We start from the raw sequence: 14,422 nt of genomic DNA, 5'->3' as shown, positions 1-14,422 counted from the left end.
ATCTGCAAAAATTCAAATCATACGAAACCAGAAGCGGATCTACGTTTATAGTAGGTGGGACACGTGCCCTATACACCTTTTTAAATTCTGTTTAAGTGACAGTTAACAATAGTGTTTCTTAGCCTATTTAGAGAGAGTGCCCCATACTATGTAGAAGGTGAAGGGTTCAAATCCTACATTTTGCAATTTTTCTCAATATTTTTACTTTGTTTTTTTTTTAACATATTTTGTTATGTTTTTTAGTGCTGAAAAAAAATTTTGGTTAAAAAAGAATTTGTGTCCTATATTACTTTTCTCCCTAAATCCGCTATTGTATGAAACCCGTGAAAGTAAAATATAGTATGTGAGGCTTAAATTCACTTTTTATCAAATCAGTTTTTCAAATTTTTAAAGAACAATAACTCTTTACTCACCTCCTTATAAAATAAGTAAATAAAATCTGTATACATTTACAATTATATTTGCTACATTTATTAAATTAATTATTTAATACCAATGACATACCTGTAAATAAGTGCCAAATTCATGATTTATTTTATAAATGTTTCAAAAAAATGTATATATAGATTGATTATAGATGGAGAAGAGATGATTTAGTACATACTAGATATGAAGTTTAAATCAAGAATAATCTAGTAATTTGTAAAAAAAATTATAAGGAAAGAATGTGATCGAATTCAAAAAATATATACAACAAACTCGAAATAACATATTTTTCTTCGATAATTATGGAAATAAAACATCTTAAATCGACTATCTCTTCATATAGATCATCTAATCTCTGATAGAGACTGTGACAAATAAATCAAAACCTAAACATTTATTTTGTACACATCTTTTCCATCATACATATGAGTTACGAATATCTTGATGATCTATGGTGATGTCTAGAATCTATATAGATATTTGTATTATCCAAATATTGGATTTAGCTTATCATTGGAGGTTAGTTAATAGGTGAGAAGATAAAATGCAGTGGAACTATTAAGTCTATGGCTAGTAAGCAAGCAGTTACATACATACACACCTAACTCACCTAATATCGCATTCAAGATTATTAGTTGGAGCTAATTTTCATCCCAATAAATTTATAAAATAAATTTTCAAAGAAACTATAACTGCTATAGACAGAATAAGATTATGAAATTAATTTGAAACGACATGAATTTATTGCCGATTTCTCGCACTACCAATCTTATCCGTGTAATCGAAATTGAAACTAGTACGTTTAACTTTAACTTGTTTTAGTTCTTCATCATGATGTGAACTTTACTTCGACATACATTATGGAGACATTTATCGATTTACACGATAAACACTAACTCGACAATTTATTAGTACAATAAAACCAATTAGATAAAATCCCGAGAGTATGCCACAAGTAATTCTAAAATACTTGGCCAAAAATATTCACCACAAGCACACGAAAGGAGAGAGACATTGTCATTGTCACACACAAATAGATTTACGTGAAATGACATTTCTACTTACATTTCAATGATGCAATTTTAATAGTTTAAAGATGTTTCTTTCTTATCTACAAATGTGAACTTTTTTACCCTAAACGGTGAAGAGCTGGAGTTGTATTTGTTCTCTTTACAAAACATGTTTGTTTTCTATTTTAAAGTTAGTTTAAAAATAACCCCACATAACTAGTTTGAGCTAACTTTACAGTTTACTTGATGAAGAAATAACAAATAAAATATTTCTTTATTTGTTAATGAGTATATTGAGAAACAACATGGTGTAAAATCGTCTCTTTGTATCAAATTAACTAGGTCTGAACCCGCGGTACACCGCGGGACGAATCTGATTTAATTTGTATTTTATACATATTAATGTAATATAATTTATATCTATATATTAGTAAAATGTATGAAAGTGTATTAATATGTATTGTTTTAATTTTTCTCTTCTGCTGAATAGTATTATTATTTTATACTACCGCTTTAATAAATCTTTGTTTGAATGTGTTTTGTATTGTTTCAGTTGTACTCGCGTTGGTTCAAGAGATTGCGGTGTAACTATTATTATTTTAATTATGGTTATTTAAAGAGTATTATGATATTATAATAATTATTTTGAAAACAGTTTGTGTGTCTTAATATGGTCCTTTTAGTTGAATTTTTGAATTGATTGTTTAGAATTTAGCAGTTGGTTGGTTGTTTATCTTAATTTTTTACTATAAATTAGGAATAATACTTTCTTTGTAATTTTACTACCTAAATTACATTTTTTTAACTTTTTAAATTTCATTACCTAAATTAATGTAATTCTATGGTAGCTCTAATAAAATATTTTGGATGTAACATTTACTTTAAAATTTATACATATGATAGTTATATATTTGTTAAAGCAATCATTAAATTTAATTTGACATATAATGGGATTATTTTGTATTACAAAATTATGTTACTATTGGGCCAAGCCTTTTCGTTTTTTTAATGAATTAAACATTTTTAAGACAAAAAAATAAAGATCACGTTAAGAGAAAAGGAATTGGGACCGACATTATTTGCTTTTTCTGTGTTGCTTTCTCACCATCTTCTTTGTTCCTCGATTCATCTTCAATTCTTACTCAAATCTTCACTTCATACATCAATTTCTTTTAATCTCAGTTCTATTAATCTAAACTCTCCATCGATATGTTATAGCAACCTGAAAAAAACAAAAAAAAAACAAAAAAGAAGATGCTTTCGGGTAGTTCTCATTGACGATCGACTTCCATATGTTTGGGTTTCAGTCGAAATTTTTTCGATTGGGTTAATTCCTTCTACAATTCGATGCTGTGGGTAAGATGATTTTAGAATCTTTCTTAATTTGAATCTATTTACATGATCCCCGAAGCATCTAACAGATTTTGTATTCGACCCAAATCTTATTTTGTAAAAATTGTGAAGCTGTATCAAATAGTTTAATTTACAGGTTTTGTTGGATTATAGAAGATAAATTTGAATCAAATTTCCATTGTTATTAACAAATAGCTGAAATTTTGTTGTTTATTTCATGGATTTGGAGAAAACCGCAGTTGGTGCTCACATCAAATGACAATCATACCAACGGTATAACTTCTACAATTCAAGATAATCTGTAGCAATATATACAGTTATTTGCAATGACTTAATAACTTTGTTACGAATACAGGGGGGTTATTGATTGTAACAGAGATAAATAACAATCAGATAAGTACTTTGGAGATTGTTTAATTTATAATAGCTATAAGTTATTGGTTATGTGAAATGAAATGCTGATTACGGTTGTTATATTCTTATGGGTTATCTGCTAAACATCAAGAAATTACACTTAACAAAAGGCTGAGAAGAGTCATCATGATTGACACCACTCATATCTAAAGTATGTTTTAAAGGTATGTTTTCTGGAACCCCAACTGATTCAATCTAATGTAGTTTGGTTGTCTATCTAATATGTAATTTCTATTTATTATGCATTTTTAATGAAAGAAAACTATGAATAAGTTTAGGTGACAAACAAATTTTATTCAAGATGGATAAGTAAAAACTAAAACATTGAGATCTTAAAAATTTAGAAGCAGCATACTGACGTAAATTCTTCAGTTCATACTTCTGGCCAACACATGCTTCCTTGAATGAGTTGTATAGCACGCCATTGTAACTCCTCAAATCTTTATCACTTGTAGGTATCCTTCTCATTCCATAAGTTATCATTCTCAATGCTTACCAGAAACTGGTAAGTTTTTCCAACCAAACTCTTGATAGCTGGTGGCAAATTTTCTGGATCTTCCATCTATATAGAATAAAGTTTTCAATTAAATACTAAAAATATTTATCACATTTTGCCCAGTTAAAGAGTCATTTGTTTAAATAAAAACATATTACCTCATCAAAGGGTCCTTCAATTAGACTGTTAGCGGTACAACCAACAATTTCAGCAGCTGGGCTATCGAAAAGCATTAGTTTCATCTGTCCTGTTTGATCCATCACATTGACATGTGTTTTGAACCTAATAGATTTATGTATTAGAGTCATAATCGATTAAATATTAGGGACATGAGTAGTTTTGTTTATTACCTTGATAACACATTAGTCACTTGGGCGTGGCAAGTATCACACTGCCACTTTTGTTTCTTTGTCACAGACGCATTTCCATTAGTAGTAGAATTCACCTTGGAAACCTTCTTATTACACTTTTTACATGCAATGTAGTACCACGCTCAGTCACAGTCTATGGCGTAAATAGTACATATCAGCCTAACCTTACCAACCTACCATCAAGCAAATAACTTTAGTTGTATAATGCACACATGACATTTGAAAACTTAGATTAATTTAGTACATAATGGACATAGTAATACCTCAATGGCTTCCAAGATATCTTGGATGGTCCCATTCGCATATTGATGGTAGAATTCTCCATTATTTGCTAACTGCAGCTCACGTTTTGGTTTGCTCTCAAGTAAAGTGAGAGCAAGACCATCATTTGGCAACCTAGTTTGACAATTGGTTTAAGTTATTAATTTATAAAAACTGTATAAGTACTAAATAAATAGAAAATACTAACTTGTACTTACTTATTCTTGAACTCGACAATCTGACCATACTCTGGATTAATGGTGAGCTGTGATGCGTTAAAAGCATTTGCTATTGTCCTTACATCTACGATAGTAGTAAAAGCATATTTAGTCAAAACTTAATAAAGGAAATGATCCCCACAATTAGTATAGTTTCACTTAGGAGTAGTTTCGTACCATTGTAGATTTTGATTTTAGCAAATCTCAGAAGACAAATCATCATTTCAACATCGCCGTCTTGACATGCACCAAAGATTTGATCAGCAAATGATCCCCACAAAGTACATGTTAACCTTACATCACTGTTTTGAAAGCATCACAAAAGTTTTATGCTGTTTAAAATTTACAATTAAAGAATACAATTAATTTAAGTATGTTGAATTATATTTTAAAATGCTTTATACCTCTCATCCCTGAGTTCAACATCAATCTTGTTTGTTGGCTTGTTGTTAACATCTATTGTCTCCATCGCACCAACATTAACCACTTGACCAACAATATCTATGCTTGTAAACACGTAAATGGATTAGTAAGAAGACACATAAACTTTTGTAGAGATATTGAAAATACATAAGTTATTCATACGATTACCTATTAGGAAGTTTGGGTTGAGGTTCCCGGTTAGTACAGAATCAAATCGGGAAAGCGCTAGGTATGGCTCATCAGACAGAGGATCTATCTTCGCCACAACGGTTTGAGTCATGAAACCCATCTTGTATCGATGAGCAGTTGGTTTGAATTGACCTCCGGCAAAATTCAGTTGGAAATTTTCAACTGATCTCCATTCTCCTTGAGTGATCTTGCTCTCGAACCGGTTGATCAGATTCTTTTTCACGCTCGCATGAATCTTTGTACCCTGAAAATGACATTGCTGTTAAACTACTAATATTAATTTGATTTTGTATATAGTACTTATGTTTACTTACCTGAGCATCAGCGAGTACCATGTCAAATGATTCACCAAATTGTGTTGGATCTGTTCTCCAGGTATGAAGGACACGGACATGCACTTTCCAACGGTTTGAGTCATGAAACTCATCTTGTATCGATGAGCAGTTGGTTTGAATTGACCTCCGGCAAAATTCAGTTGGAAATTTTCAACTGATCTCCATTCTCCTTGAGTGATCTTGCTCTCGAACCGGTTGATCAGATTCTTTTTCACGCTCGCATGAATCTTTGTACCCTGAAAATGACATTGCTGTTAAACTACTAATATTAATTTGATTTTGTATATAGTACTTATGTTTACTTACCTGAGCATCAACGAGTACCATGTCAAATGATTCACCAAATTGTGTTGGATCTGTTCTCCAGGTATGAAGGACACGGACATGCACTTTCCAAGCAGTTTTAAAAGGCTTGACATCTCGGAGAAAAGTGTAAGAAGAAGCCATTGCAAGGTAAGTTTCTTAGTTTTGACTCGACAATTGCTGAAATGGTGATGATTTTACCCTATGTGGTGATGAGCTATTTATAGGTGAGGTTAGGGATAAAAATATTTGAGCATAATGCAAGCATAATATCTTAGAATCTTTTAATTTCTAAGATTTATTCGAATATTAAGCTTTGAGGTTAGGGAAGTTTGGATTTATGTGATAATACGAAAAGATTTTTTGAGATTATGATGGACTAAATCGTGGAATTATAATTGAGATTGCGATGATTAAGGTAATTTGGTTGATTAGTTGGTTATGATTGTATAGTTACCCGATGTTGATTGTTGTGATGATATAGTCTTAAAGTTTCGAATATTAAGGTTTTAGTTTAGGGAAGTTTATATTATTATATTTAATATCTAATAACTAATAACTAATGGGTAAGGCTTTGTTTATATTAAATATCTAATAACTAATGGGTAAGGCTTTGTTTTTTGCAGTGAAAGACAATCGAAGCCCAAAAATCATTGATTCCGGGTTATTGTGAGAGAGGACGCGGATCCTTTATGTGTACGGGTCGGATAATTTCGATTGTGTATTTTTGTCCAAATTATCCCTTCCAATTTTTAAAAACCCTCTCCTTTATGCTTAATTGAAGGGTAATCTTGGAATTTTTTGACAATTTTCTAATTTGTACTTCTCTTTTACTTATATAGAGATGAATGAAAAATGAAGAGGTACTTAAAAGAATTACAAAAACTTTACAATTCACTTCTTTAAATTATACAGAGTGGCTTATAAGCCAAAGCCAAGACAACCAAGAGAACACGTGAAGATCCTCCATGTTAATGTATTTGACCATTTTATCTATAAATATACACCATGTGTGAGAGAGGAAGATCATTTTAATAGATACACTAATCGGATATTGTTATTTTATCGACATTTTAGTGTTTCTTTGCGTAGATTATATGTTATTTTCACGTTGGCGGAAGAGAGAGTGGGGGCGCATCACAAGATACTATTATTTGTCCTCTTCTTTGTGTATCTTATTTATCTCTAGACCCTAAACTCCTCTTTCTTTTCCTTAGTGACGAGATTGAATTGAACGTTTTCCCAGCGAAAATTAATTTATGTGCTTTTTTCTATATAAGATTATGATCTCAAAAAAAAAAAGTATTAGCTTATATATGGAGGTTTTATTGTTGGTTCTAAAAGAATTACATGGTGTACCTTGCATAGAAAGGAAAAAAAAAAAAAAAGAGAGTTAAATTATATTGGGACTATTGTGAAAAAACAAATTATATATGGGACTTGGGAGGAAAAAAAGATGAATATGATAACTTGAGAGCAAATATTCCCCCAAAAGTTCAAAGTTTACTTGTTCCATGGTCGCATAATCATTAAGCAAGACATTTCCTCTCCACGTGCGTGGTACAACCCCATGTTCTCATGTCTCCCATGTATAGAATGCATAGTCGTATCGTATGTATATGTTGTATTTTAAACATACACACAAATTAAAATTTGGAGATTTAGTGATCATGAAACGAAAAGGTTAGCCTACTACATGTGAGAGAATGTGATTAAAGATGCAAAAAACGCGTTAGTGCACTAGTATAGTAAGTAGTAATATAATAGGGTTTAAGAATTTGAGATAATTAAGGTACAAGTCTTTTCTTTGATCATGCAATGCAATGAGACAATGATGCACTCACTAAAAGAATTAAATGGGCTTTGGCGGTTGGTCTTGCCCATAATACGGCCACCAACAAGATCACTCAAGAAACTGGTGACATACAAATTCACAATTCAATCTTCAAAAGCCCAATAAATATTACGTACCTAATCAAACAAATTATTTGGATATATACAAGATCTTCGTAATCACCAAACATTGAAAATGTAATTGGGATCTTGATACACAACATGTAAGTATGTTACAATTTCAAAAAAAGGTGATTGTAATCTTCTGTTTTTGACGAAGAAAGGTAGGTCAGGTCGGTAGTGAGATTTCTTTGGTTAATGTGCATGAGAGAGTTTCAAGTACTTTTTCTCACAATACCAATATAAACTGATGTCACCTTACTTTATGCTAAGATTTAATTTCTAACGTTGGTGCTTCATTTGTATGCAAATATAGAAAACCAATTCGTTAGGATAAATAACCTATTTTGTTTCTTCTAATTATCACTATTCACAATCACAATATCTGAAAATAACAACACTGTACATGTTTTCAAAACATTTAATAGAAAACAGAAAAGAAAAAAGGTTTTTACTTGCATAGATTATGAAACTAAGGTATAAAATATAACTATATAAGATAAGTTATATATACTAGGGAGTAGCATATTTGTTTTCGGGTTTTAAAAAAATATATTGTCGGCGTTCCGTTTCTGTTTGGTTGTATGTTCGGTTGATGCAGTACTCATACGTGTTGCATAGCCCAATTCAAATTCAGTTTTGCATAAGTTTAGATTTCGGTGGTAGTAATTATAATATCAAAGCAATATATATATTAATAGTGCTACATCTTTCCATTAACATATTTATTGCTACTATACATATCATACACAGAACATAATAAACTTCATAAGAAACTTTTTAAAAAGAACTCAAAACATAAACGGAGTCGGTGAGAACGCCGGGATCACCGGTTCGAAAGCATTCCTCCTGCAAAACCCATAAAACAAAAACTAAAACGTCACGACACTTTCATTATGCACTACCATTTTATAAAACATAAATTTCATTATAACATTTTAGTTACCTTGCCATTTACGACAACTTCTATTTACTCAAATAAAACAATAAACATACTGATGTTGACATCCCAACTATATCGAATCTTTATCCACAAAATAGCATATCATTATCTTCTCTTTATCTTTCCTAATCTTCATACTTATCTTTATAAATATTCTGATAGTTTTAGTACTTTTTTTTTACTATAATTCTTTTAAACAAAAAAATTTAAACATTATCATAAATCTATCTACTGTAACCTTACTTAAAAGTTCAAACAAAAAGTATCATGTAAACTTGATAGAGTAGTGTGTGTGTGTGTGTGTTATTACCCGAAATCGTCACTACGGAAACGAACATGACCAGATCGTGACGACGCGGCATCTTCGCCATCGTTGCCTTCACTTTTCCGACGAACTTTCTTCTTTTCCTCGTCCTTTCCCGATTTCTCCCTTATAGCCGGTTTGGTCTCCGAGATAACGCTAAGTGACGGTCTCCACTCTGCTGTCTGTCCAGGTTGACCAGCTACTCTAACACGTTTCCGCCGCCTTCGCTGTTTCATCAGCGTTTGCGCTTCGTCTGAAGCCGAATCGTCCGCGGCTGCGGCGGTGGATTCTTGGAACTGCTGTGAACCAAAACAAGGCACGACTAGCTCCAACAAGAATTTCATATCCTACACCTAACCACACCTTGAATCACTTCTCTTCTCTTTATAATATTATTTTTCCTAATTAAAATCTTTGGGATTGGTTTCTTATAAAAAGTTAAAAGGCTAATGTTTTGGGATGTGTTTACAGATCGTACCACAGGTTTAAGAAGTTTTGGAGTGACGATACTCTTTATGGGACAGAGGCAATTTATAGAAGGAAGTTGAGAATCTTGACCCTTGCGACTCACTTCATTACGTGGACATAAGTTTGTTAAGTTATTACGAAACTGCCCTTTATGGTTCTTAGCTTAAACCGAAATTGGTCTTATAGTTGGTTTACGTTGAAAATGAGAAATGAATTCACGGCTAATTTAGTAAAACCTAGTTATAGTTTATTAATCGTTTGAGTTGGTATAGACTAGAGTATAGTCGTATTCATAATTTATCTTGTGATCTCTAAAGTCTAGTTAATTCATGTTGCCATGTTGGGTCGAATAACATAATTCGATTTGTGGTACAGAATAACAGAAACCTGTTTTACAGATAAAAACAAAAACATATCTAAAACCTGAACTCATGGAAACATTTTAGCGTGATTTTTTTTTTGAGAAGGATCATCTATATTGTCGACGTGAATCATTTTTTTTTTTCCGAACTTGTTGTATTCTTAGTATACAAAAATGCATTTTGTTTTTATTGAAAATAATTTTGGACCACTTTTTTTATATTCAGAAGTGATTTAATATTTTTATTTGCTTTAGGTTCACGTACGGTGTTGTGGTTTATAACGTTTCTTTAATTTGAAAAAGAAAACAAATCTTACGTAAATGTCAGTTTGAGGAATTGGTTTGGTTTGTTAGGTTAGCCTCGAGAAAGAAGTTAAATCAACTAAAAACCAAATTAGAAAGGGTTTTGAATTTGAGGTAATCTTTGTTTTGGATCGGTTTAGCGTAGAAAGTTTTACCATTGATATGTTAATCTTTTTTAAAAGCAGAAATGGGTACATGGTGTGACTTTAATCTTATTGAACCGGATATTGTGTTGATTATATACGTACGTAGTAGTTAATATTTTTTTTTATCTAATCTTACTAACTATTAACCATTCACATTCATAATTATCATTATCATTATCATTATCATTGTTTCCACATGTATGTTCAAGTACGTGATATTATATGATGAATTGATGATACGATGTTCTTATATGATATAACTTATATTGAATTGATGATATGATGTTCTTATATGATATAACTTATACCTGCATGTGCTTATTATACGTGGCAATGAGAAAACCTTATATAACAAATGTATATGATAAGAAGTAAGAACGTAAATACAAACTCCTGTAGATAAGAACTATATTAAATAAATATCAGTTCAGACTCATATCTCCCTAACGATACAGAAAACGAAATGGTCCAACTTGCTAATTAATATTATGTGTTACTAATATTCATGATACGAAAACAGCTTCACTATAAACCATAATTCAACCACAGAGAACGACTCGTCTAAGAGGCTGTCACATTTGAAAGGAATCACACATGCGGCGCAACAAAAACGACGATGACTCATCTTGCTATACTTTGTTTTTACTAGATTTAAAATAACAGAAATATGCATGCTCTCCTTTTCTCAATAATACCACGACTTTATTATAGTTTGAATGAATGATGGAGTTAATCAGTTTGTTATGTTGCTACGTGGGCTAGGTGTCACTGCAGGGTCAATATAAATATATAATCATAAGATATATTGATCAAACATTGTTTTGAATCTATAATCCTAAGTTCCTAACTCACACGATCAAATGAAGTGAGAGGATACACGTGAGTTTATCAAATTTTCTCAAGATACATTGTGTGGCAATGATTACATCTCAGGTTAGTTTAAGGAGGAAGAAAAGAACTGGTACGATCATCTTCCATCGAAAAGAACTTAAATAGAAACGTTATCCGATTAGATACACAAATCTATTTGATTAGTTTATCTGTTTATGCAGTTACATATATTTGACTTGTGCGCACTACTTGGAAACAAAGAAACATTTTGTACACGTTGCGGTCGACATTTCATTGCGTCTAAGGATGAGGTCACAATAAAAACAACAAAACATATCACTATTATCATTAAGTATACGCAAAATACATTCCAAAAATGGGTATCTTTTGAATTTGGAGCGATATAATGTGTTGTAAAATGGAATTGGTTGCATGAGAAAGAGGGAATTGTCTCACCAAACGTAATTGGACAGCGAAGGAATGTTATAGTATGAACGGTATCTCCTTTGCATTTTTTTGTTTCCTTTTTTTGTCTTATAACATTTAGTGCATAAATTTATGTAAGCCATTAGTATTTTTGATATTTCTTTTTGTTTTTGTTCAGTCCACATGTTATATAACAATGTTCGTGTAGATTCTAGACAGCTCCACGTGAAATTGTGAGAACTCAATGTTGTTTTGCATGTTGTGGCCCTATGACTCGTTACCATTTGTTTTGATCATCACTTTCACTGTTAAGTGGTTGCATCTAAACAAAAATTGTGAGTTAGTGATTGGCTAATGGCTACGGACCCATTGGGTATTATGAAAACGATCAATTAGCATATAACTACATTTCAAGATATTGTGGTAACCAAAAATCAACAAAACTGAACCAGGGCCGACATACAAAATCAATCATGTAAACAAAAAACAACCAAAACGACAACGTTTAAATCTTTGTGTCTTAGCCGTGTAAGCAAACTACTCATATCCTCCTCCTCTTAAAGAGCCCATTACACTTAACATTGTCTTGTAAATGACAGTTTTTGGTTATTACTCATAAATATTAATTTCGAGTTTCTCAACTTCCAGGGTAATAACAAGCCACTGACACAACAGTTTGATCACAGAAGAAGATAGAATAAAGGATAAATATGAATATGAAGATTCATAAGAAACGAACAAAGCTGTCTCTCTAACGGTTACCATAATATGGAGGACGAGACATGTTGTTCTGAGGTTGATATGACGGCATTTGCTCTCTTGGTCTTGCATACTCCGCGAATATGACCCAACCGTCAAGAAACTGCAGAGAAGAAACAGAGGGGAGGTTAGCCATTTGGTATTTGTTAGTGTAAAATCTATAAACAGATTTTGATTTAGAAAGAGATAGTACCTTCCCATCCATTCCAGCAATGCCTTTTGCAGAATCTTCTAAGGTGGTGTATCTAACAAATCCAAACCCTTTGGAATATCCTGATACTCTGTCTGTGACAACCTTAGCTACAAAAAGCCAATTTGAGAGTAATCATTACAGTTAGTTATCTTCACGATTTAGTTTAATACACACATAAAGTATCACACTACGGAACGCACCATCAGCAATTTCTCCAAACTGAGCAAAAGCTGTCCTAAGTCCTTCAGAAGTAGTGCGCTTACTAAGCCCTGAAAATATCCAGTGGCACAAAGATAGTCCTTTAGATATAATCTTTCCAACTTCATAAATTTAAGTATACCATGACACAAAAACACTTCAAGAAACTCAGACACAGAATCTAAAACTAATTAGGACTTACATGGCTTACGAAAAGATAGTAATCAGACTTAACATGTTATGTATTAGATGTGCTATGTACATCAAGTCTATGATATATTATTGACCAAACGTTCAGTTATATAATGACCATGATTAAAGTGAGAAACAGAGTCGAAGAAAGCTCAATGGTGAGCTGCAATTTAAAACTGATTGACACTAGGAAGAAATTAACCAAACACAGAAGCCTTGAAACAAAGTGTAAGACCAAGCTCTCTTGCACTTCATTCTTAAGCTAAGCAATTACACATTTTCAGGAAATGAGGATCAGTAAAGAATAATTGAGAAACCACACCAAACACATATATAACTCTAAGACACAGCTTCATTTCTCAAACACATATAAATCTAAATCAATTCTAATCAAATGTTCAAAATTTACTTATTGATTTTGGGTTTCAATGAATAGTCCAACTCTCAATTCAAAAGGAGTGATCTTTAAAACCACCCAAATCCCAAAAACTCACATAGACTCGACCAAACGATAAACCCCTAAAAACCCAGAAATGAATGAACTGCGAGATGAAAAGGGTTTTCAAAATTACCGGAGACGAAGAGGTTGGTGCTAGGTTCAGCCTGAGGGCGAGCTGGTGTTTGGGTTTCAGCTTGTGGAGATAAAAATGAGAACTTTGAAGCGTTTGAACAGAAGAGTCGTCTCAAACCAACCGGAGACGAAGCAGCTTCCGTCACCGCTCTTGATATCGCTGGAAGTCTCATAGCCATCGCCATAGATTCAATTGAGTGATTCTTCTTCGGGATTTTAGGAAAAAGGTTTCAACTTTAAGAGACTAAAACCCTAAAAGCAGAGATCTATTGATTTGGATTTTTGAGAAGAAGCAAAGGGTTTATGCGAAAATGATGACCTAAACAAAAGTAGACATAAGTTAAAATGACGGATATACCCCTGTATTTAATTCAAAGTTTATCACCCTATTATTAACTACTATTACATTAAGTCGGAGTACATAGTTTTTTCTTTTTTCTTTAAACCAATTTGAACCAATTTGAAAAGTGTAGATGTTTTTTGGAATTACTCGGACCAGAATCGGGAGCCAAAGCTGATCATTGAATCTTATAATTACTCTGCTCATTTATTTATTTTGAGGTTTCTAATGGTTTGGTTATGAAACTGGTTTCGCCCTCCCTTGGGCTCATCAGATGATCGGTTCGAGATCATGACCAGTTTTTTTTAGGGATGGCCTAGTCCCTGTTTTATTTTATACAGATGAATACAGGTTTGTTACAAATATACAGATTACCCAAGGATGGTCTAGTATTGTCGCATCCTCCTTCTGAGAGAGGCTTGGACGTTACGGATCATCTCCGGATATGGGAAGGGCTCATAAGGCTCCCAGAAATTGACATATGCTTCAATCAAGTGAGGATCAGATCGACCTACACGTTTTGGTCGTTGAGGCTTCTCGTCTAATTTTTTGTGACAAGTCTCATGATCAGTTGTATGATCAGGACCCGTAAGACGAACACGTGCCTCACAAGCCAAAGAACAGAACAAGAGCAG

General features: G+C 32.5%; 3 protein-coding genes across 3 annotated transcripts; all 3 read right to left on the bottom strand.

The window, feature by feature from the left end:
* Window positions 1-3,648: 3,648 nt before the first annotated feature.
* LOC147949138 (replication protein A 70 kDa DNA-binding subunit A-like) lies at window positions 3,649-5,261 on the bottom strand. Its single transcript, XM_087470180.1, has 9 exons — window positions 5,141-5,261; window positions 4,954-5,050; window positions 4,709-4,851; window positions 4,550-4,634; window positions 4,334-4,466; window positions 4,235-4,243; window positions 4,050-4,165; window positions 3,858-3,981; window positions 3,649-3,765 (listed from the first exon to the last, which is right to left on the bottom strand). Exons 1-9 carry the CDS (start codon window positions 5,259-5,261, stop codon window positions 3,649-3,651), a joined length of 945 nt encoding a protein of 314 aa, XP_087326306.1.
* A 3,160-nt stretch (window positions 5,262-8,421) lies between these two features.
* On the bottom strand, window positions 8,422-9,525 carry LOC104730819 (uncharacterized). Its single transcript, XM_010450045.3, has 2 exons — window positions 9,006-9,525; window positions 8,422-8,601 (listed from the first exon to the last, which is right to left on the bottom strand). Exons 1-2 carry the CDS (start codon window positions 9,341-9,343, stop codon window positions 8,544-8,546), a joined length of 396 nt encoding a protein of 131 aa, XP_010448347.1. The 5' UTR covers window positions 9,344-9,525; the 3' UTR covers window positions 8,422-8,543.
* A 2,590-nt stretch (window positions 9,526-12,115) lies between these two features.
* LOC104730810 (organelle RRM domain-containing protein 2, mitochondrial) lies at window positions 12,116-13,768 on the bottom strand. The gene is made up of 4 exons (XM_010450034.3): window positions 13,449-13,768; window positions 12,687-12,755; window positions 12,487-12,593; window positions 12,116-12,396 (listed from the first exon to the last, which is right to left on the bottom strand). Exons 1-4 carry the CDS (start codon window positions 13,630-13,632, stop codon window positions 12,286-12,288), a joined length of 471 nt encoding a protein of 156 aa, XP_010448336.1. The 5' UTR covers window positions 13,633-13,768; the 3' UTR covers window positions 12,116-12,285.
* Window positions 13,769-14,422: the final 654 nt, after the last annotated feature.

This window comes from Camelina sativa, chromosome 2 (assembly GCF_030686135.1).
Source record: "Camelina sativa cultivar CO46 ecotype springtype chromosome 2, ASM3068613v1".
Classification (NCBI taxonomy): Eukaryota; Viridiplantae; Streptophyta; class Magnoliopsida; order Brassicales; family Brassicaceae; genus Camelina; species Camelina sativa.
This window is presented reverse-complemented; position numbering and strand designations above follow the sequence as displayed.

What these genes read in the sequence shown, in the direction of transcription:
- LOC147949138 (XM_087470180.1), bottom strand. Translation starts at nt 5,261, where the DNA reads ATGGGTTTCATGACTCAAACCGTTGTGGCGAAGATAGATCCTCTGTCT. An exon ending in CAACCCAAACTTCCTAATAG is followed by an intron (nt 5,051 to 5,140) that starts GTAATCGTATGA and finishes TTACAAGCATAG; the next exon opens with ATATTGTTGGTCAAGTGGTT. An exon ending in GTTGAACTCAGGGATGAGAG is followed by an intron (nt 4,852 to 4,953) that starts GTATAAAGCATT and finishes CTTTCAAAACAG; the next exon opens with TGATGTAAGGTTAACATGTA.
- LOC104730819 (XM_010450045.3), bottom strand. Translation starts at nt 9,343, where the DNA reads ATGAAATTCTTGTTGGAGCTAGTCGTGCCTTGTTTTGGTTCACAGCAG. An exon ending in TTCCGTAGTGACGATTTCGG is followed by an intron (nt 8,602 to 9,005) that starts GTAATAACACAC and finishes TGGGTTTTGCAG; the next exon opens with GAGGAATGCTTTCGAACCGG.
- LOC104730810 (XM_010450034.3), bottom strand. Translation starts at nt 13,632, where the DNA reads ATGGCGATGGCTATGAGACTTCCAGCGATATCAAGAGCGGTGACGGAA. An exon ending in CACCAACCTCTTCGTCTCCG is followed by an intron (nt 12,756 to 13,448) that starts GTAATTTTGAAA and finishes GGATATTTTCAG; the next exon opens with GGCTTAGTAAGCGCACTACT. An exon ending in TTGCTGGAATGGATGGGAAG is followed by an intron (nt 12,397 to 12,486) that starts GTACTATCTCTT and finishes TCTTCTCTGCAG; the next exon opens with TTTCTTGACGGTTGGGTCAT.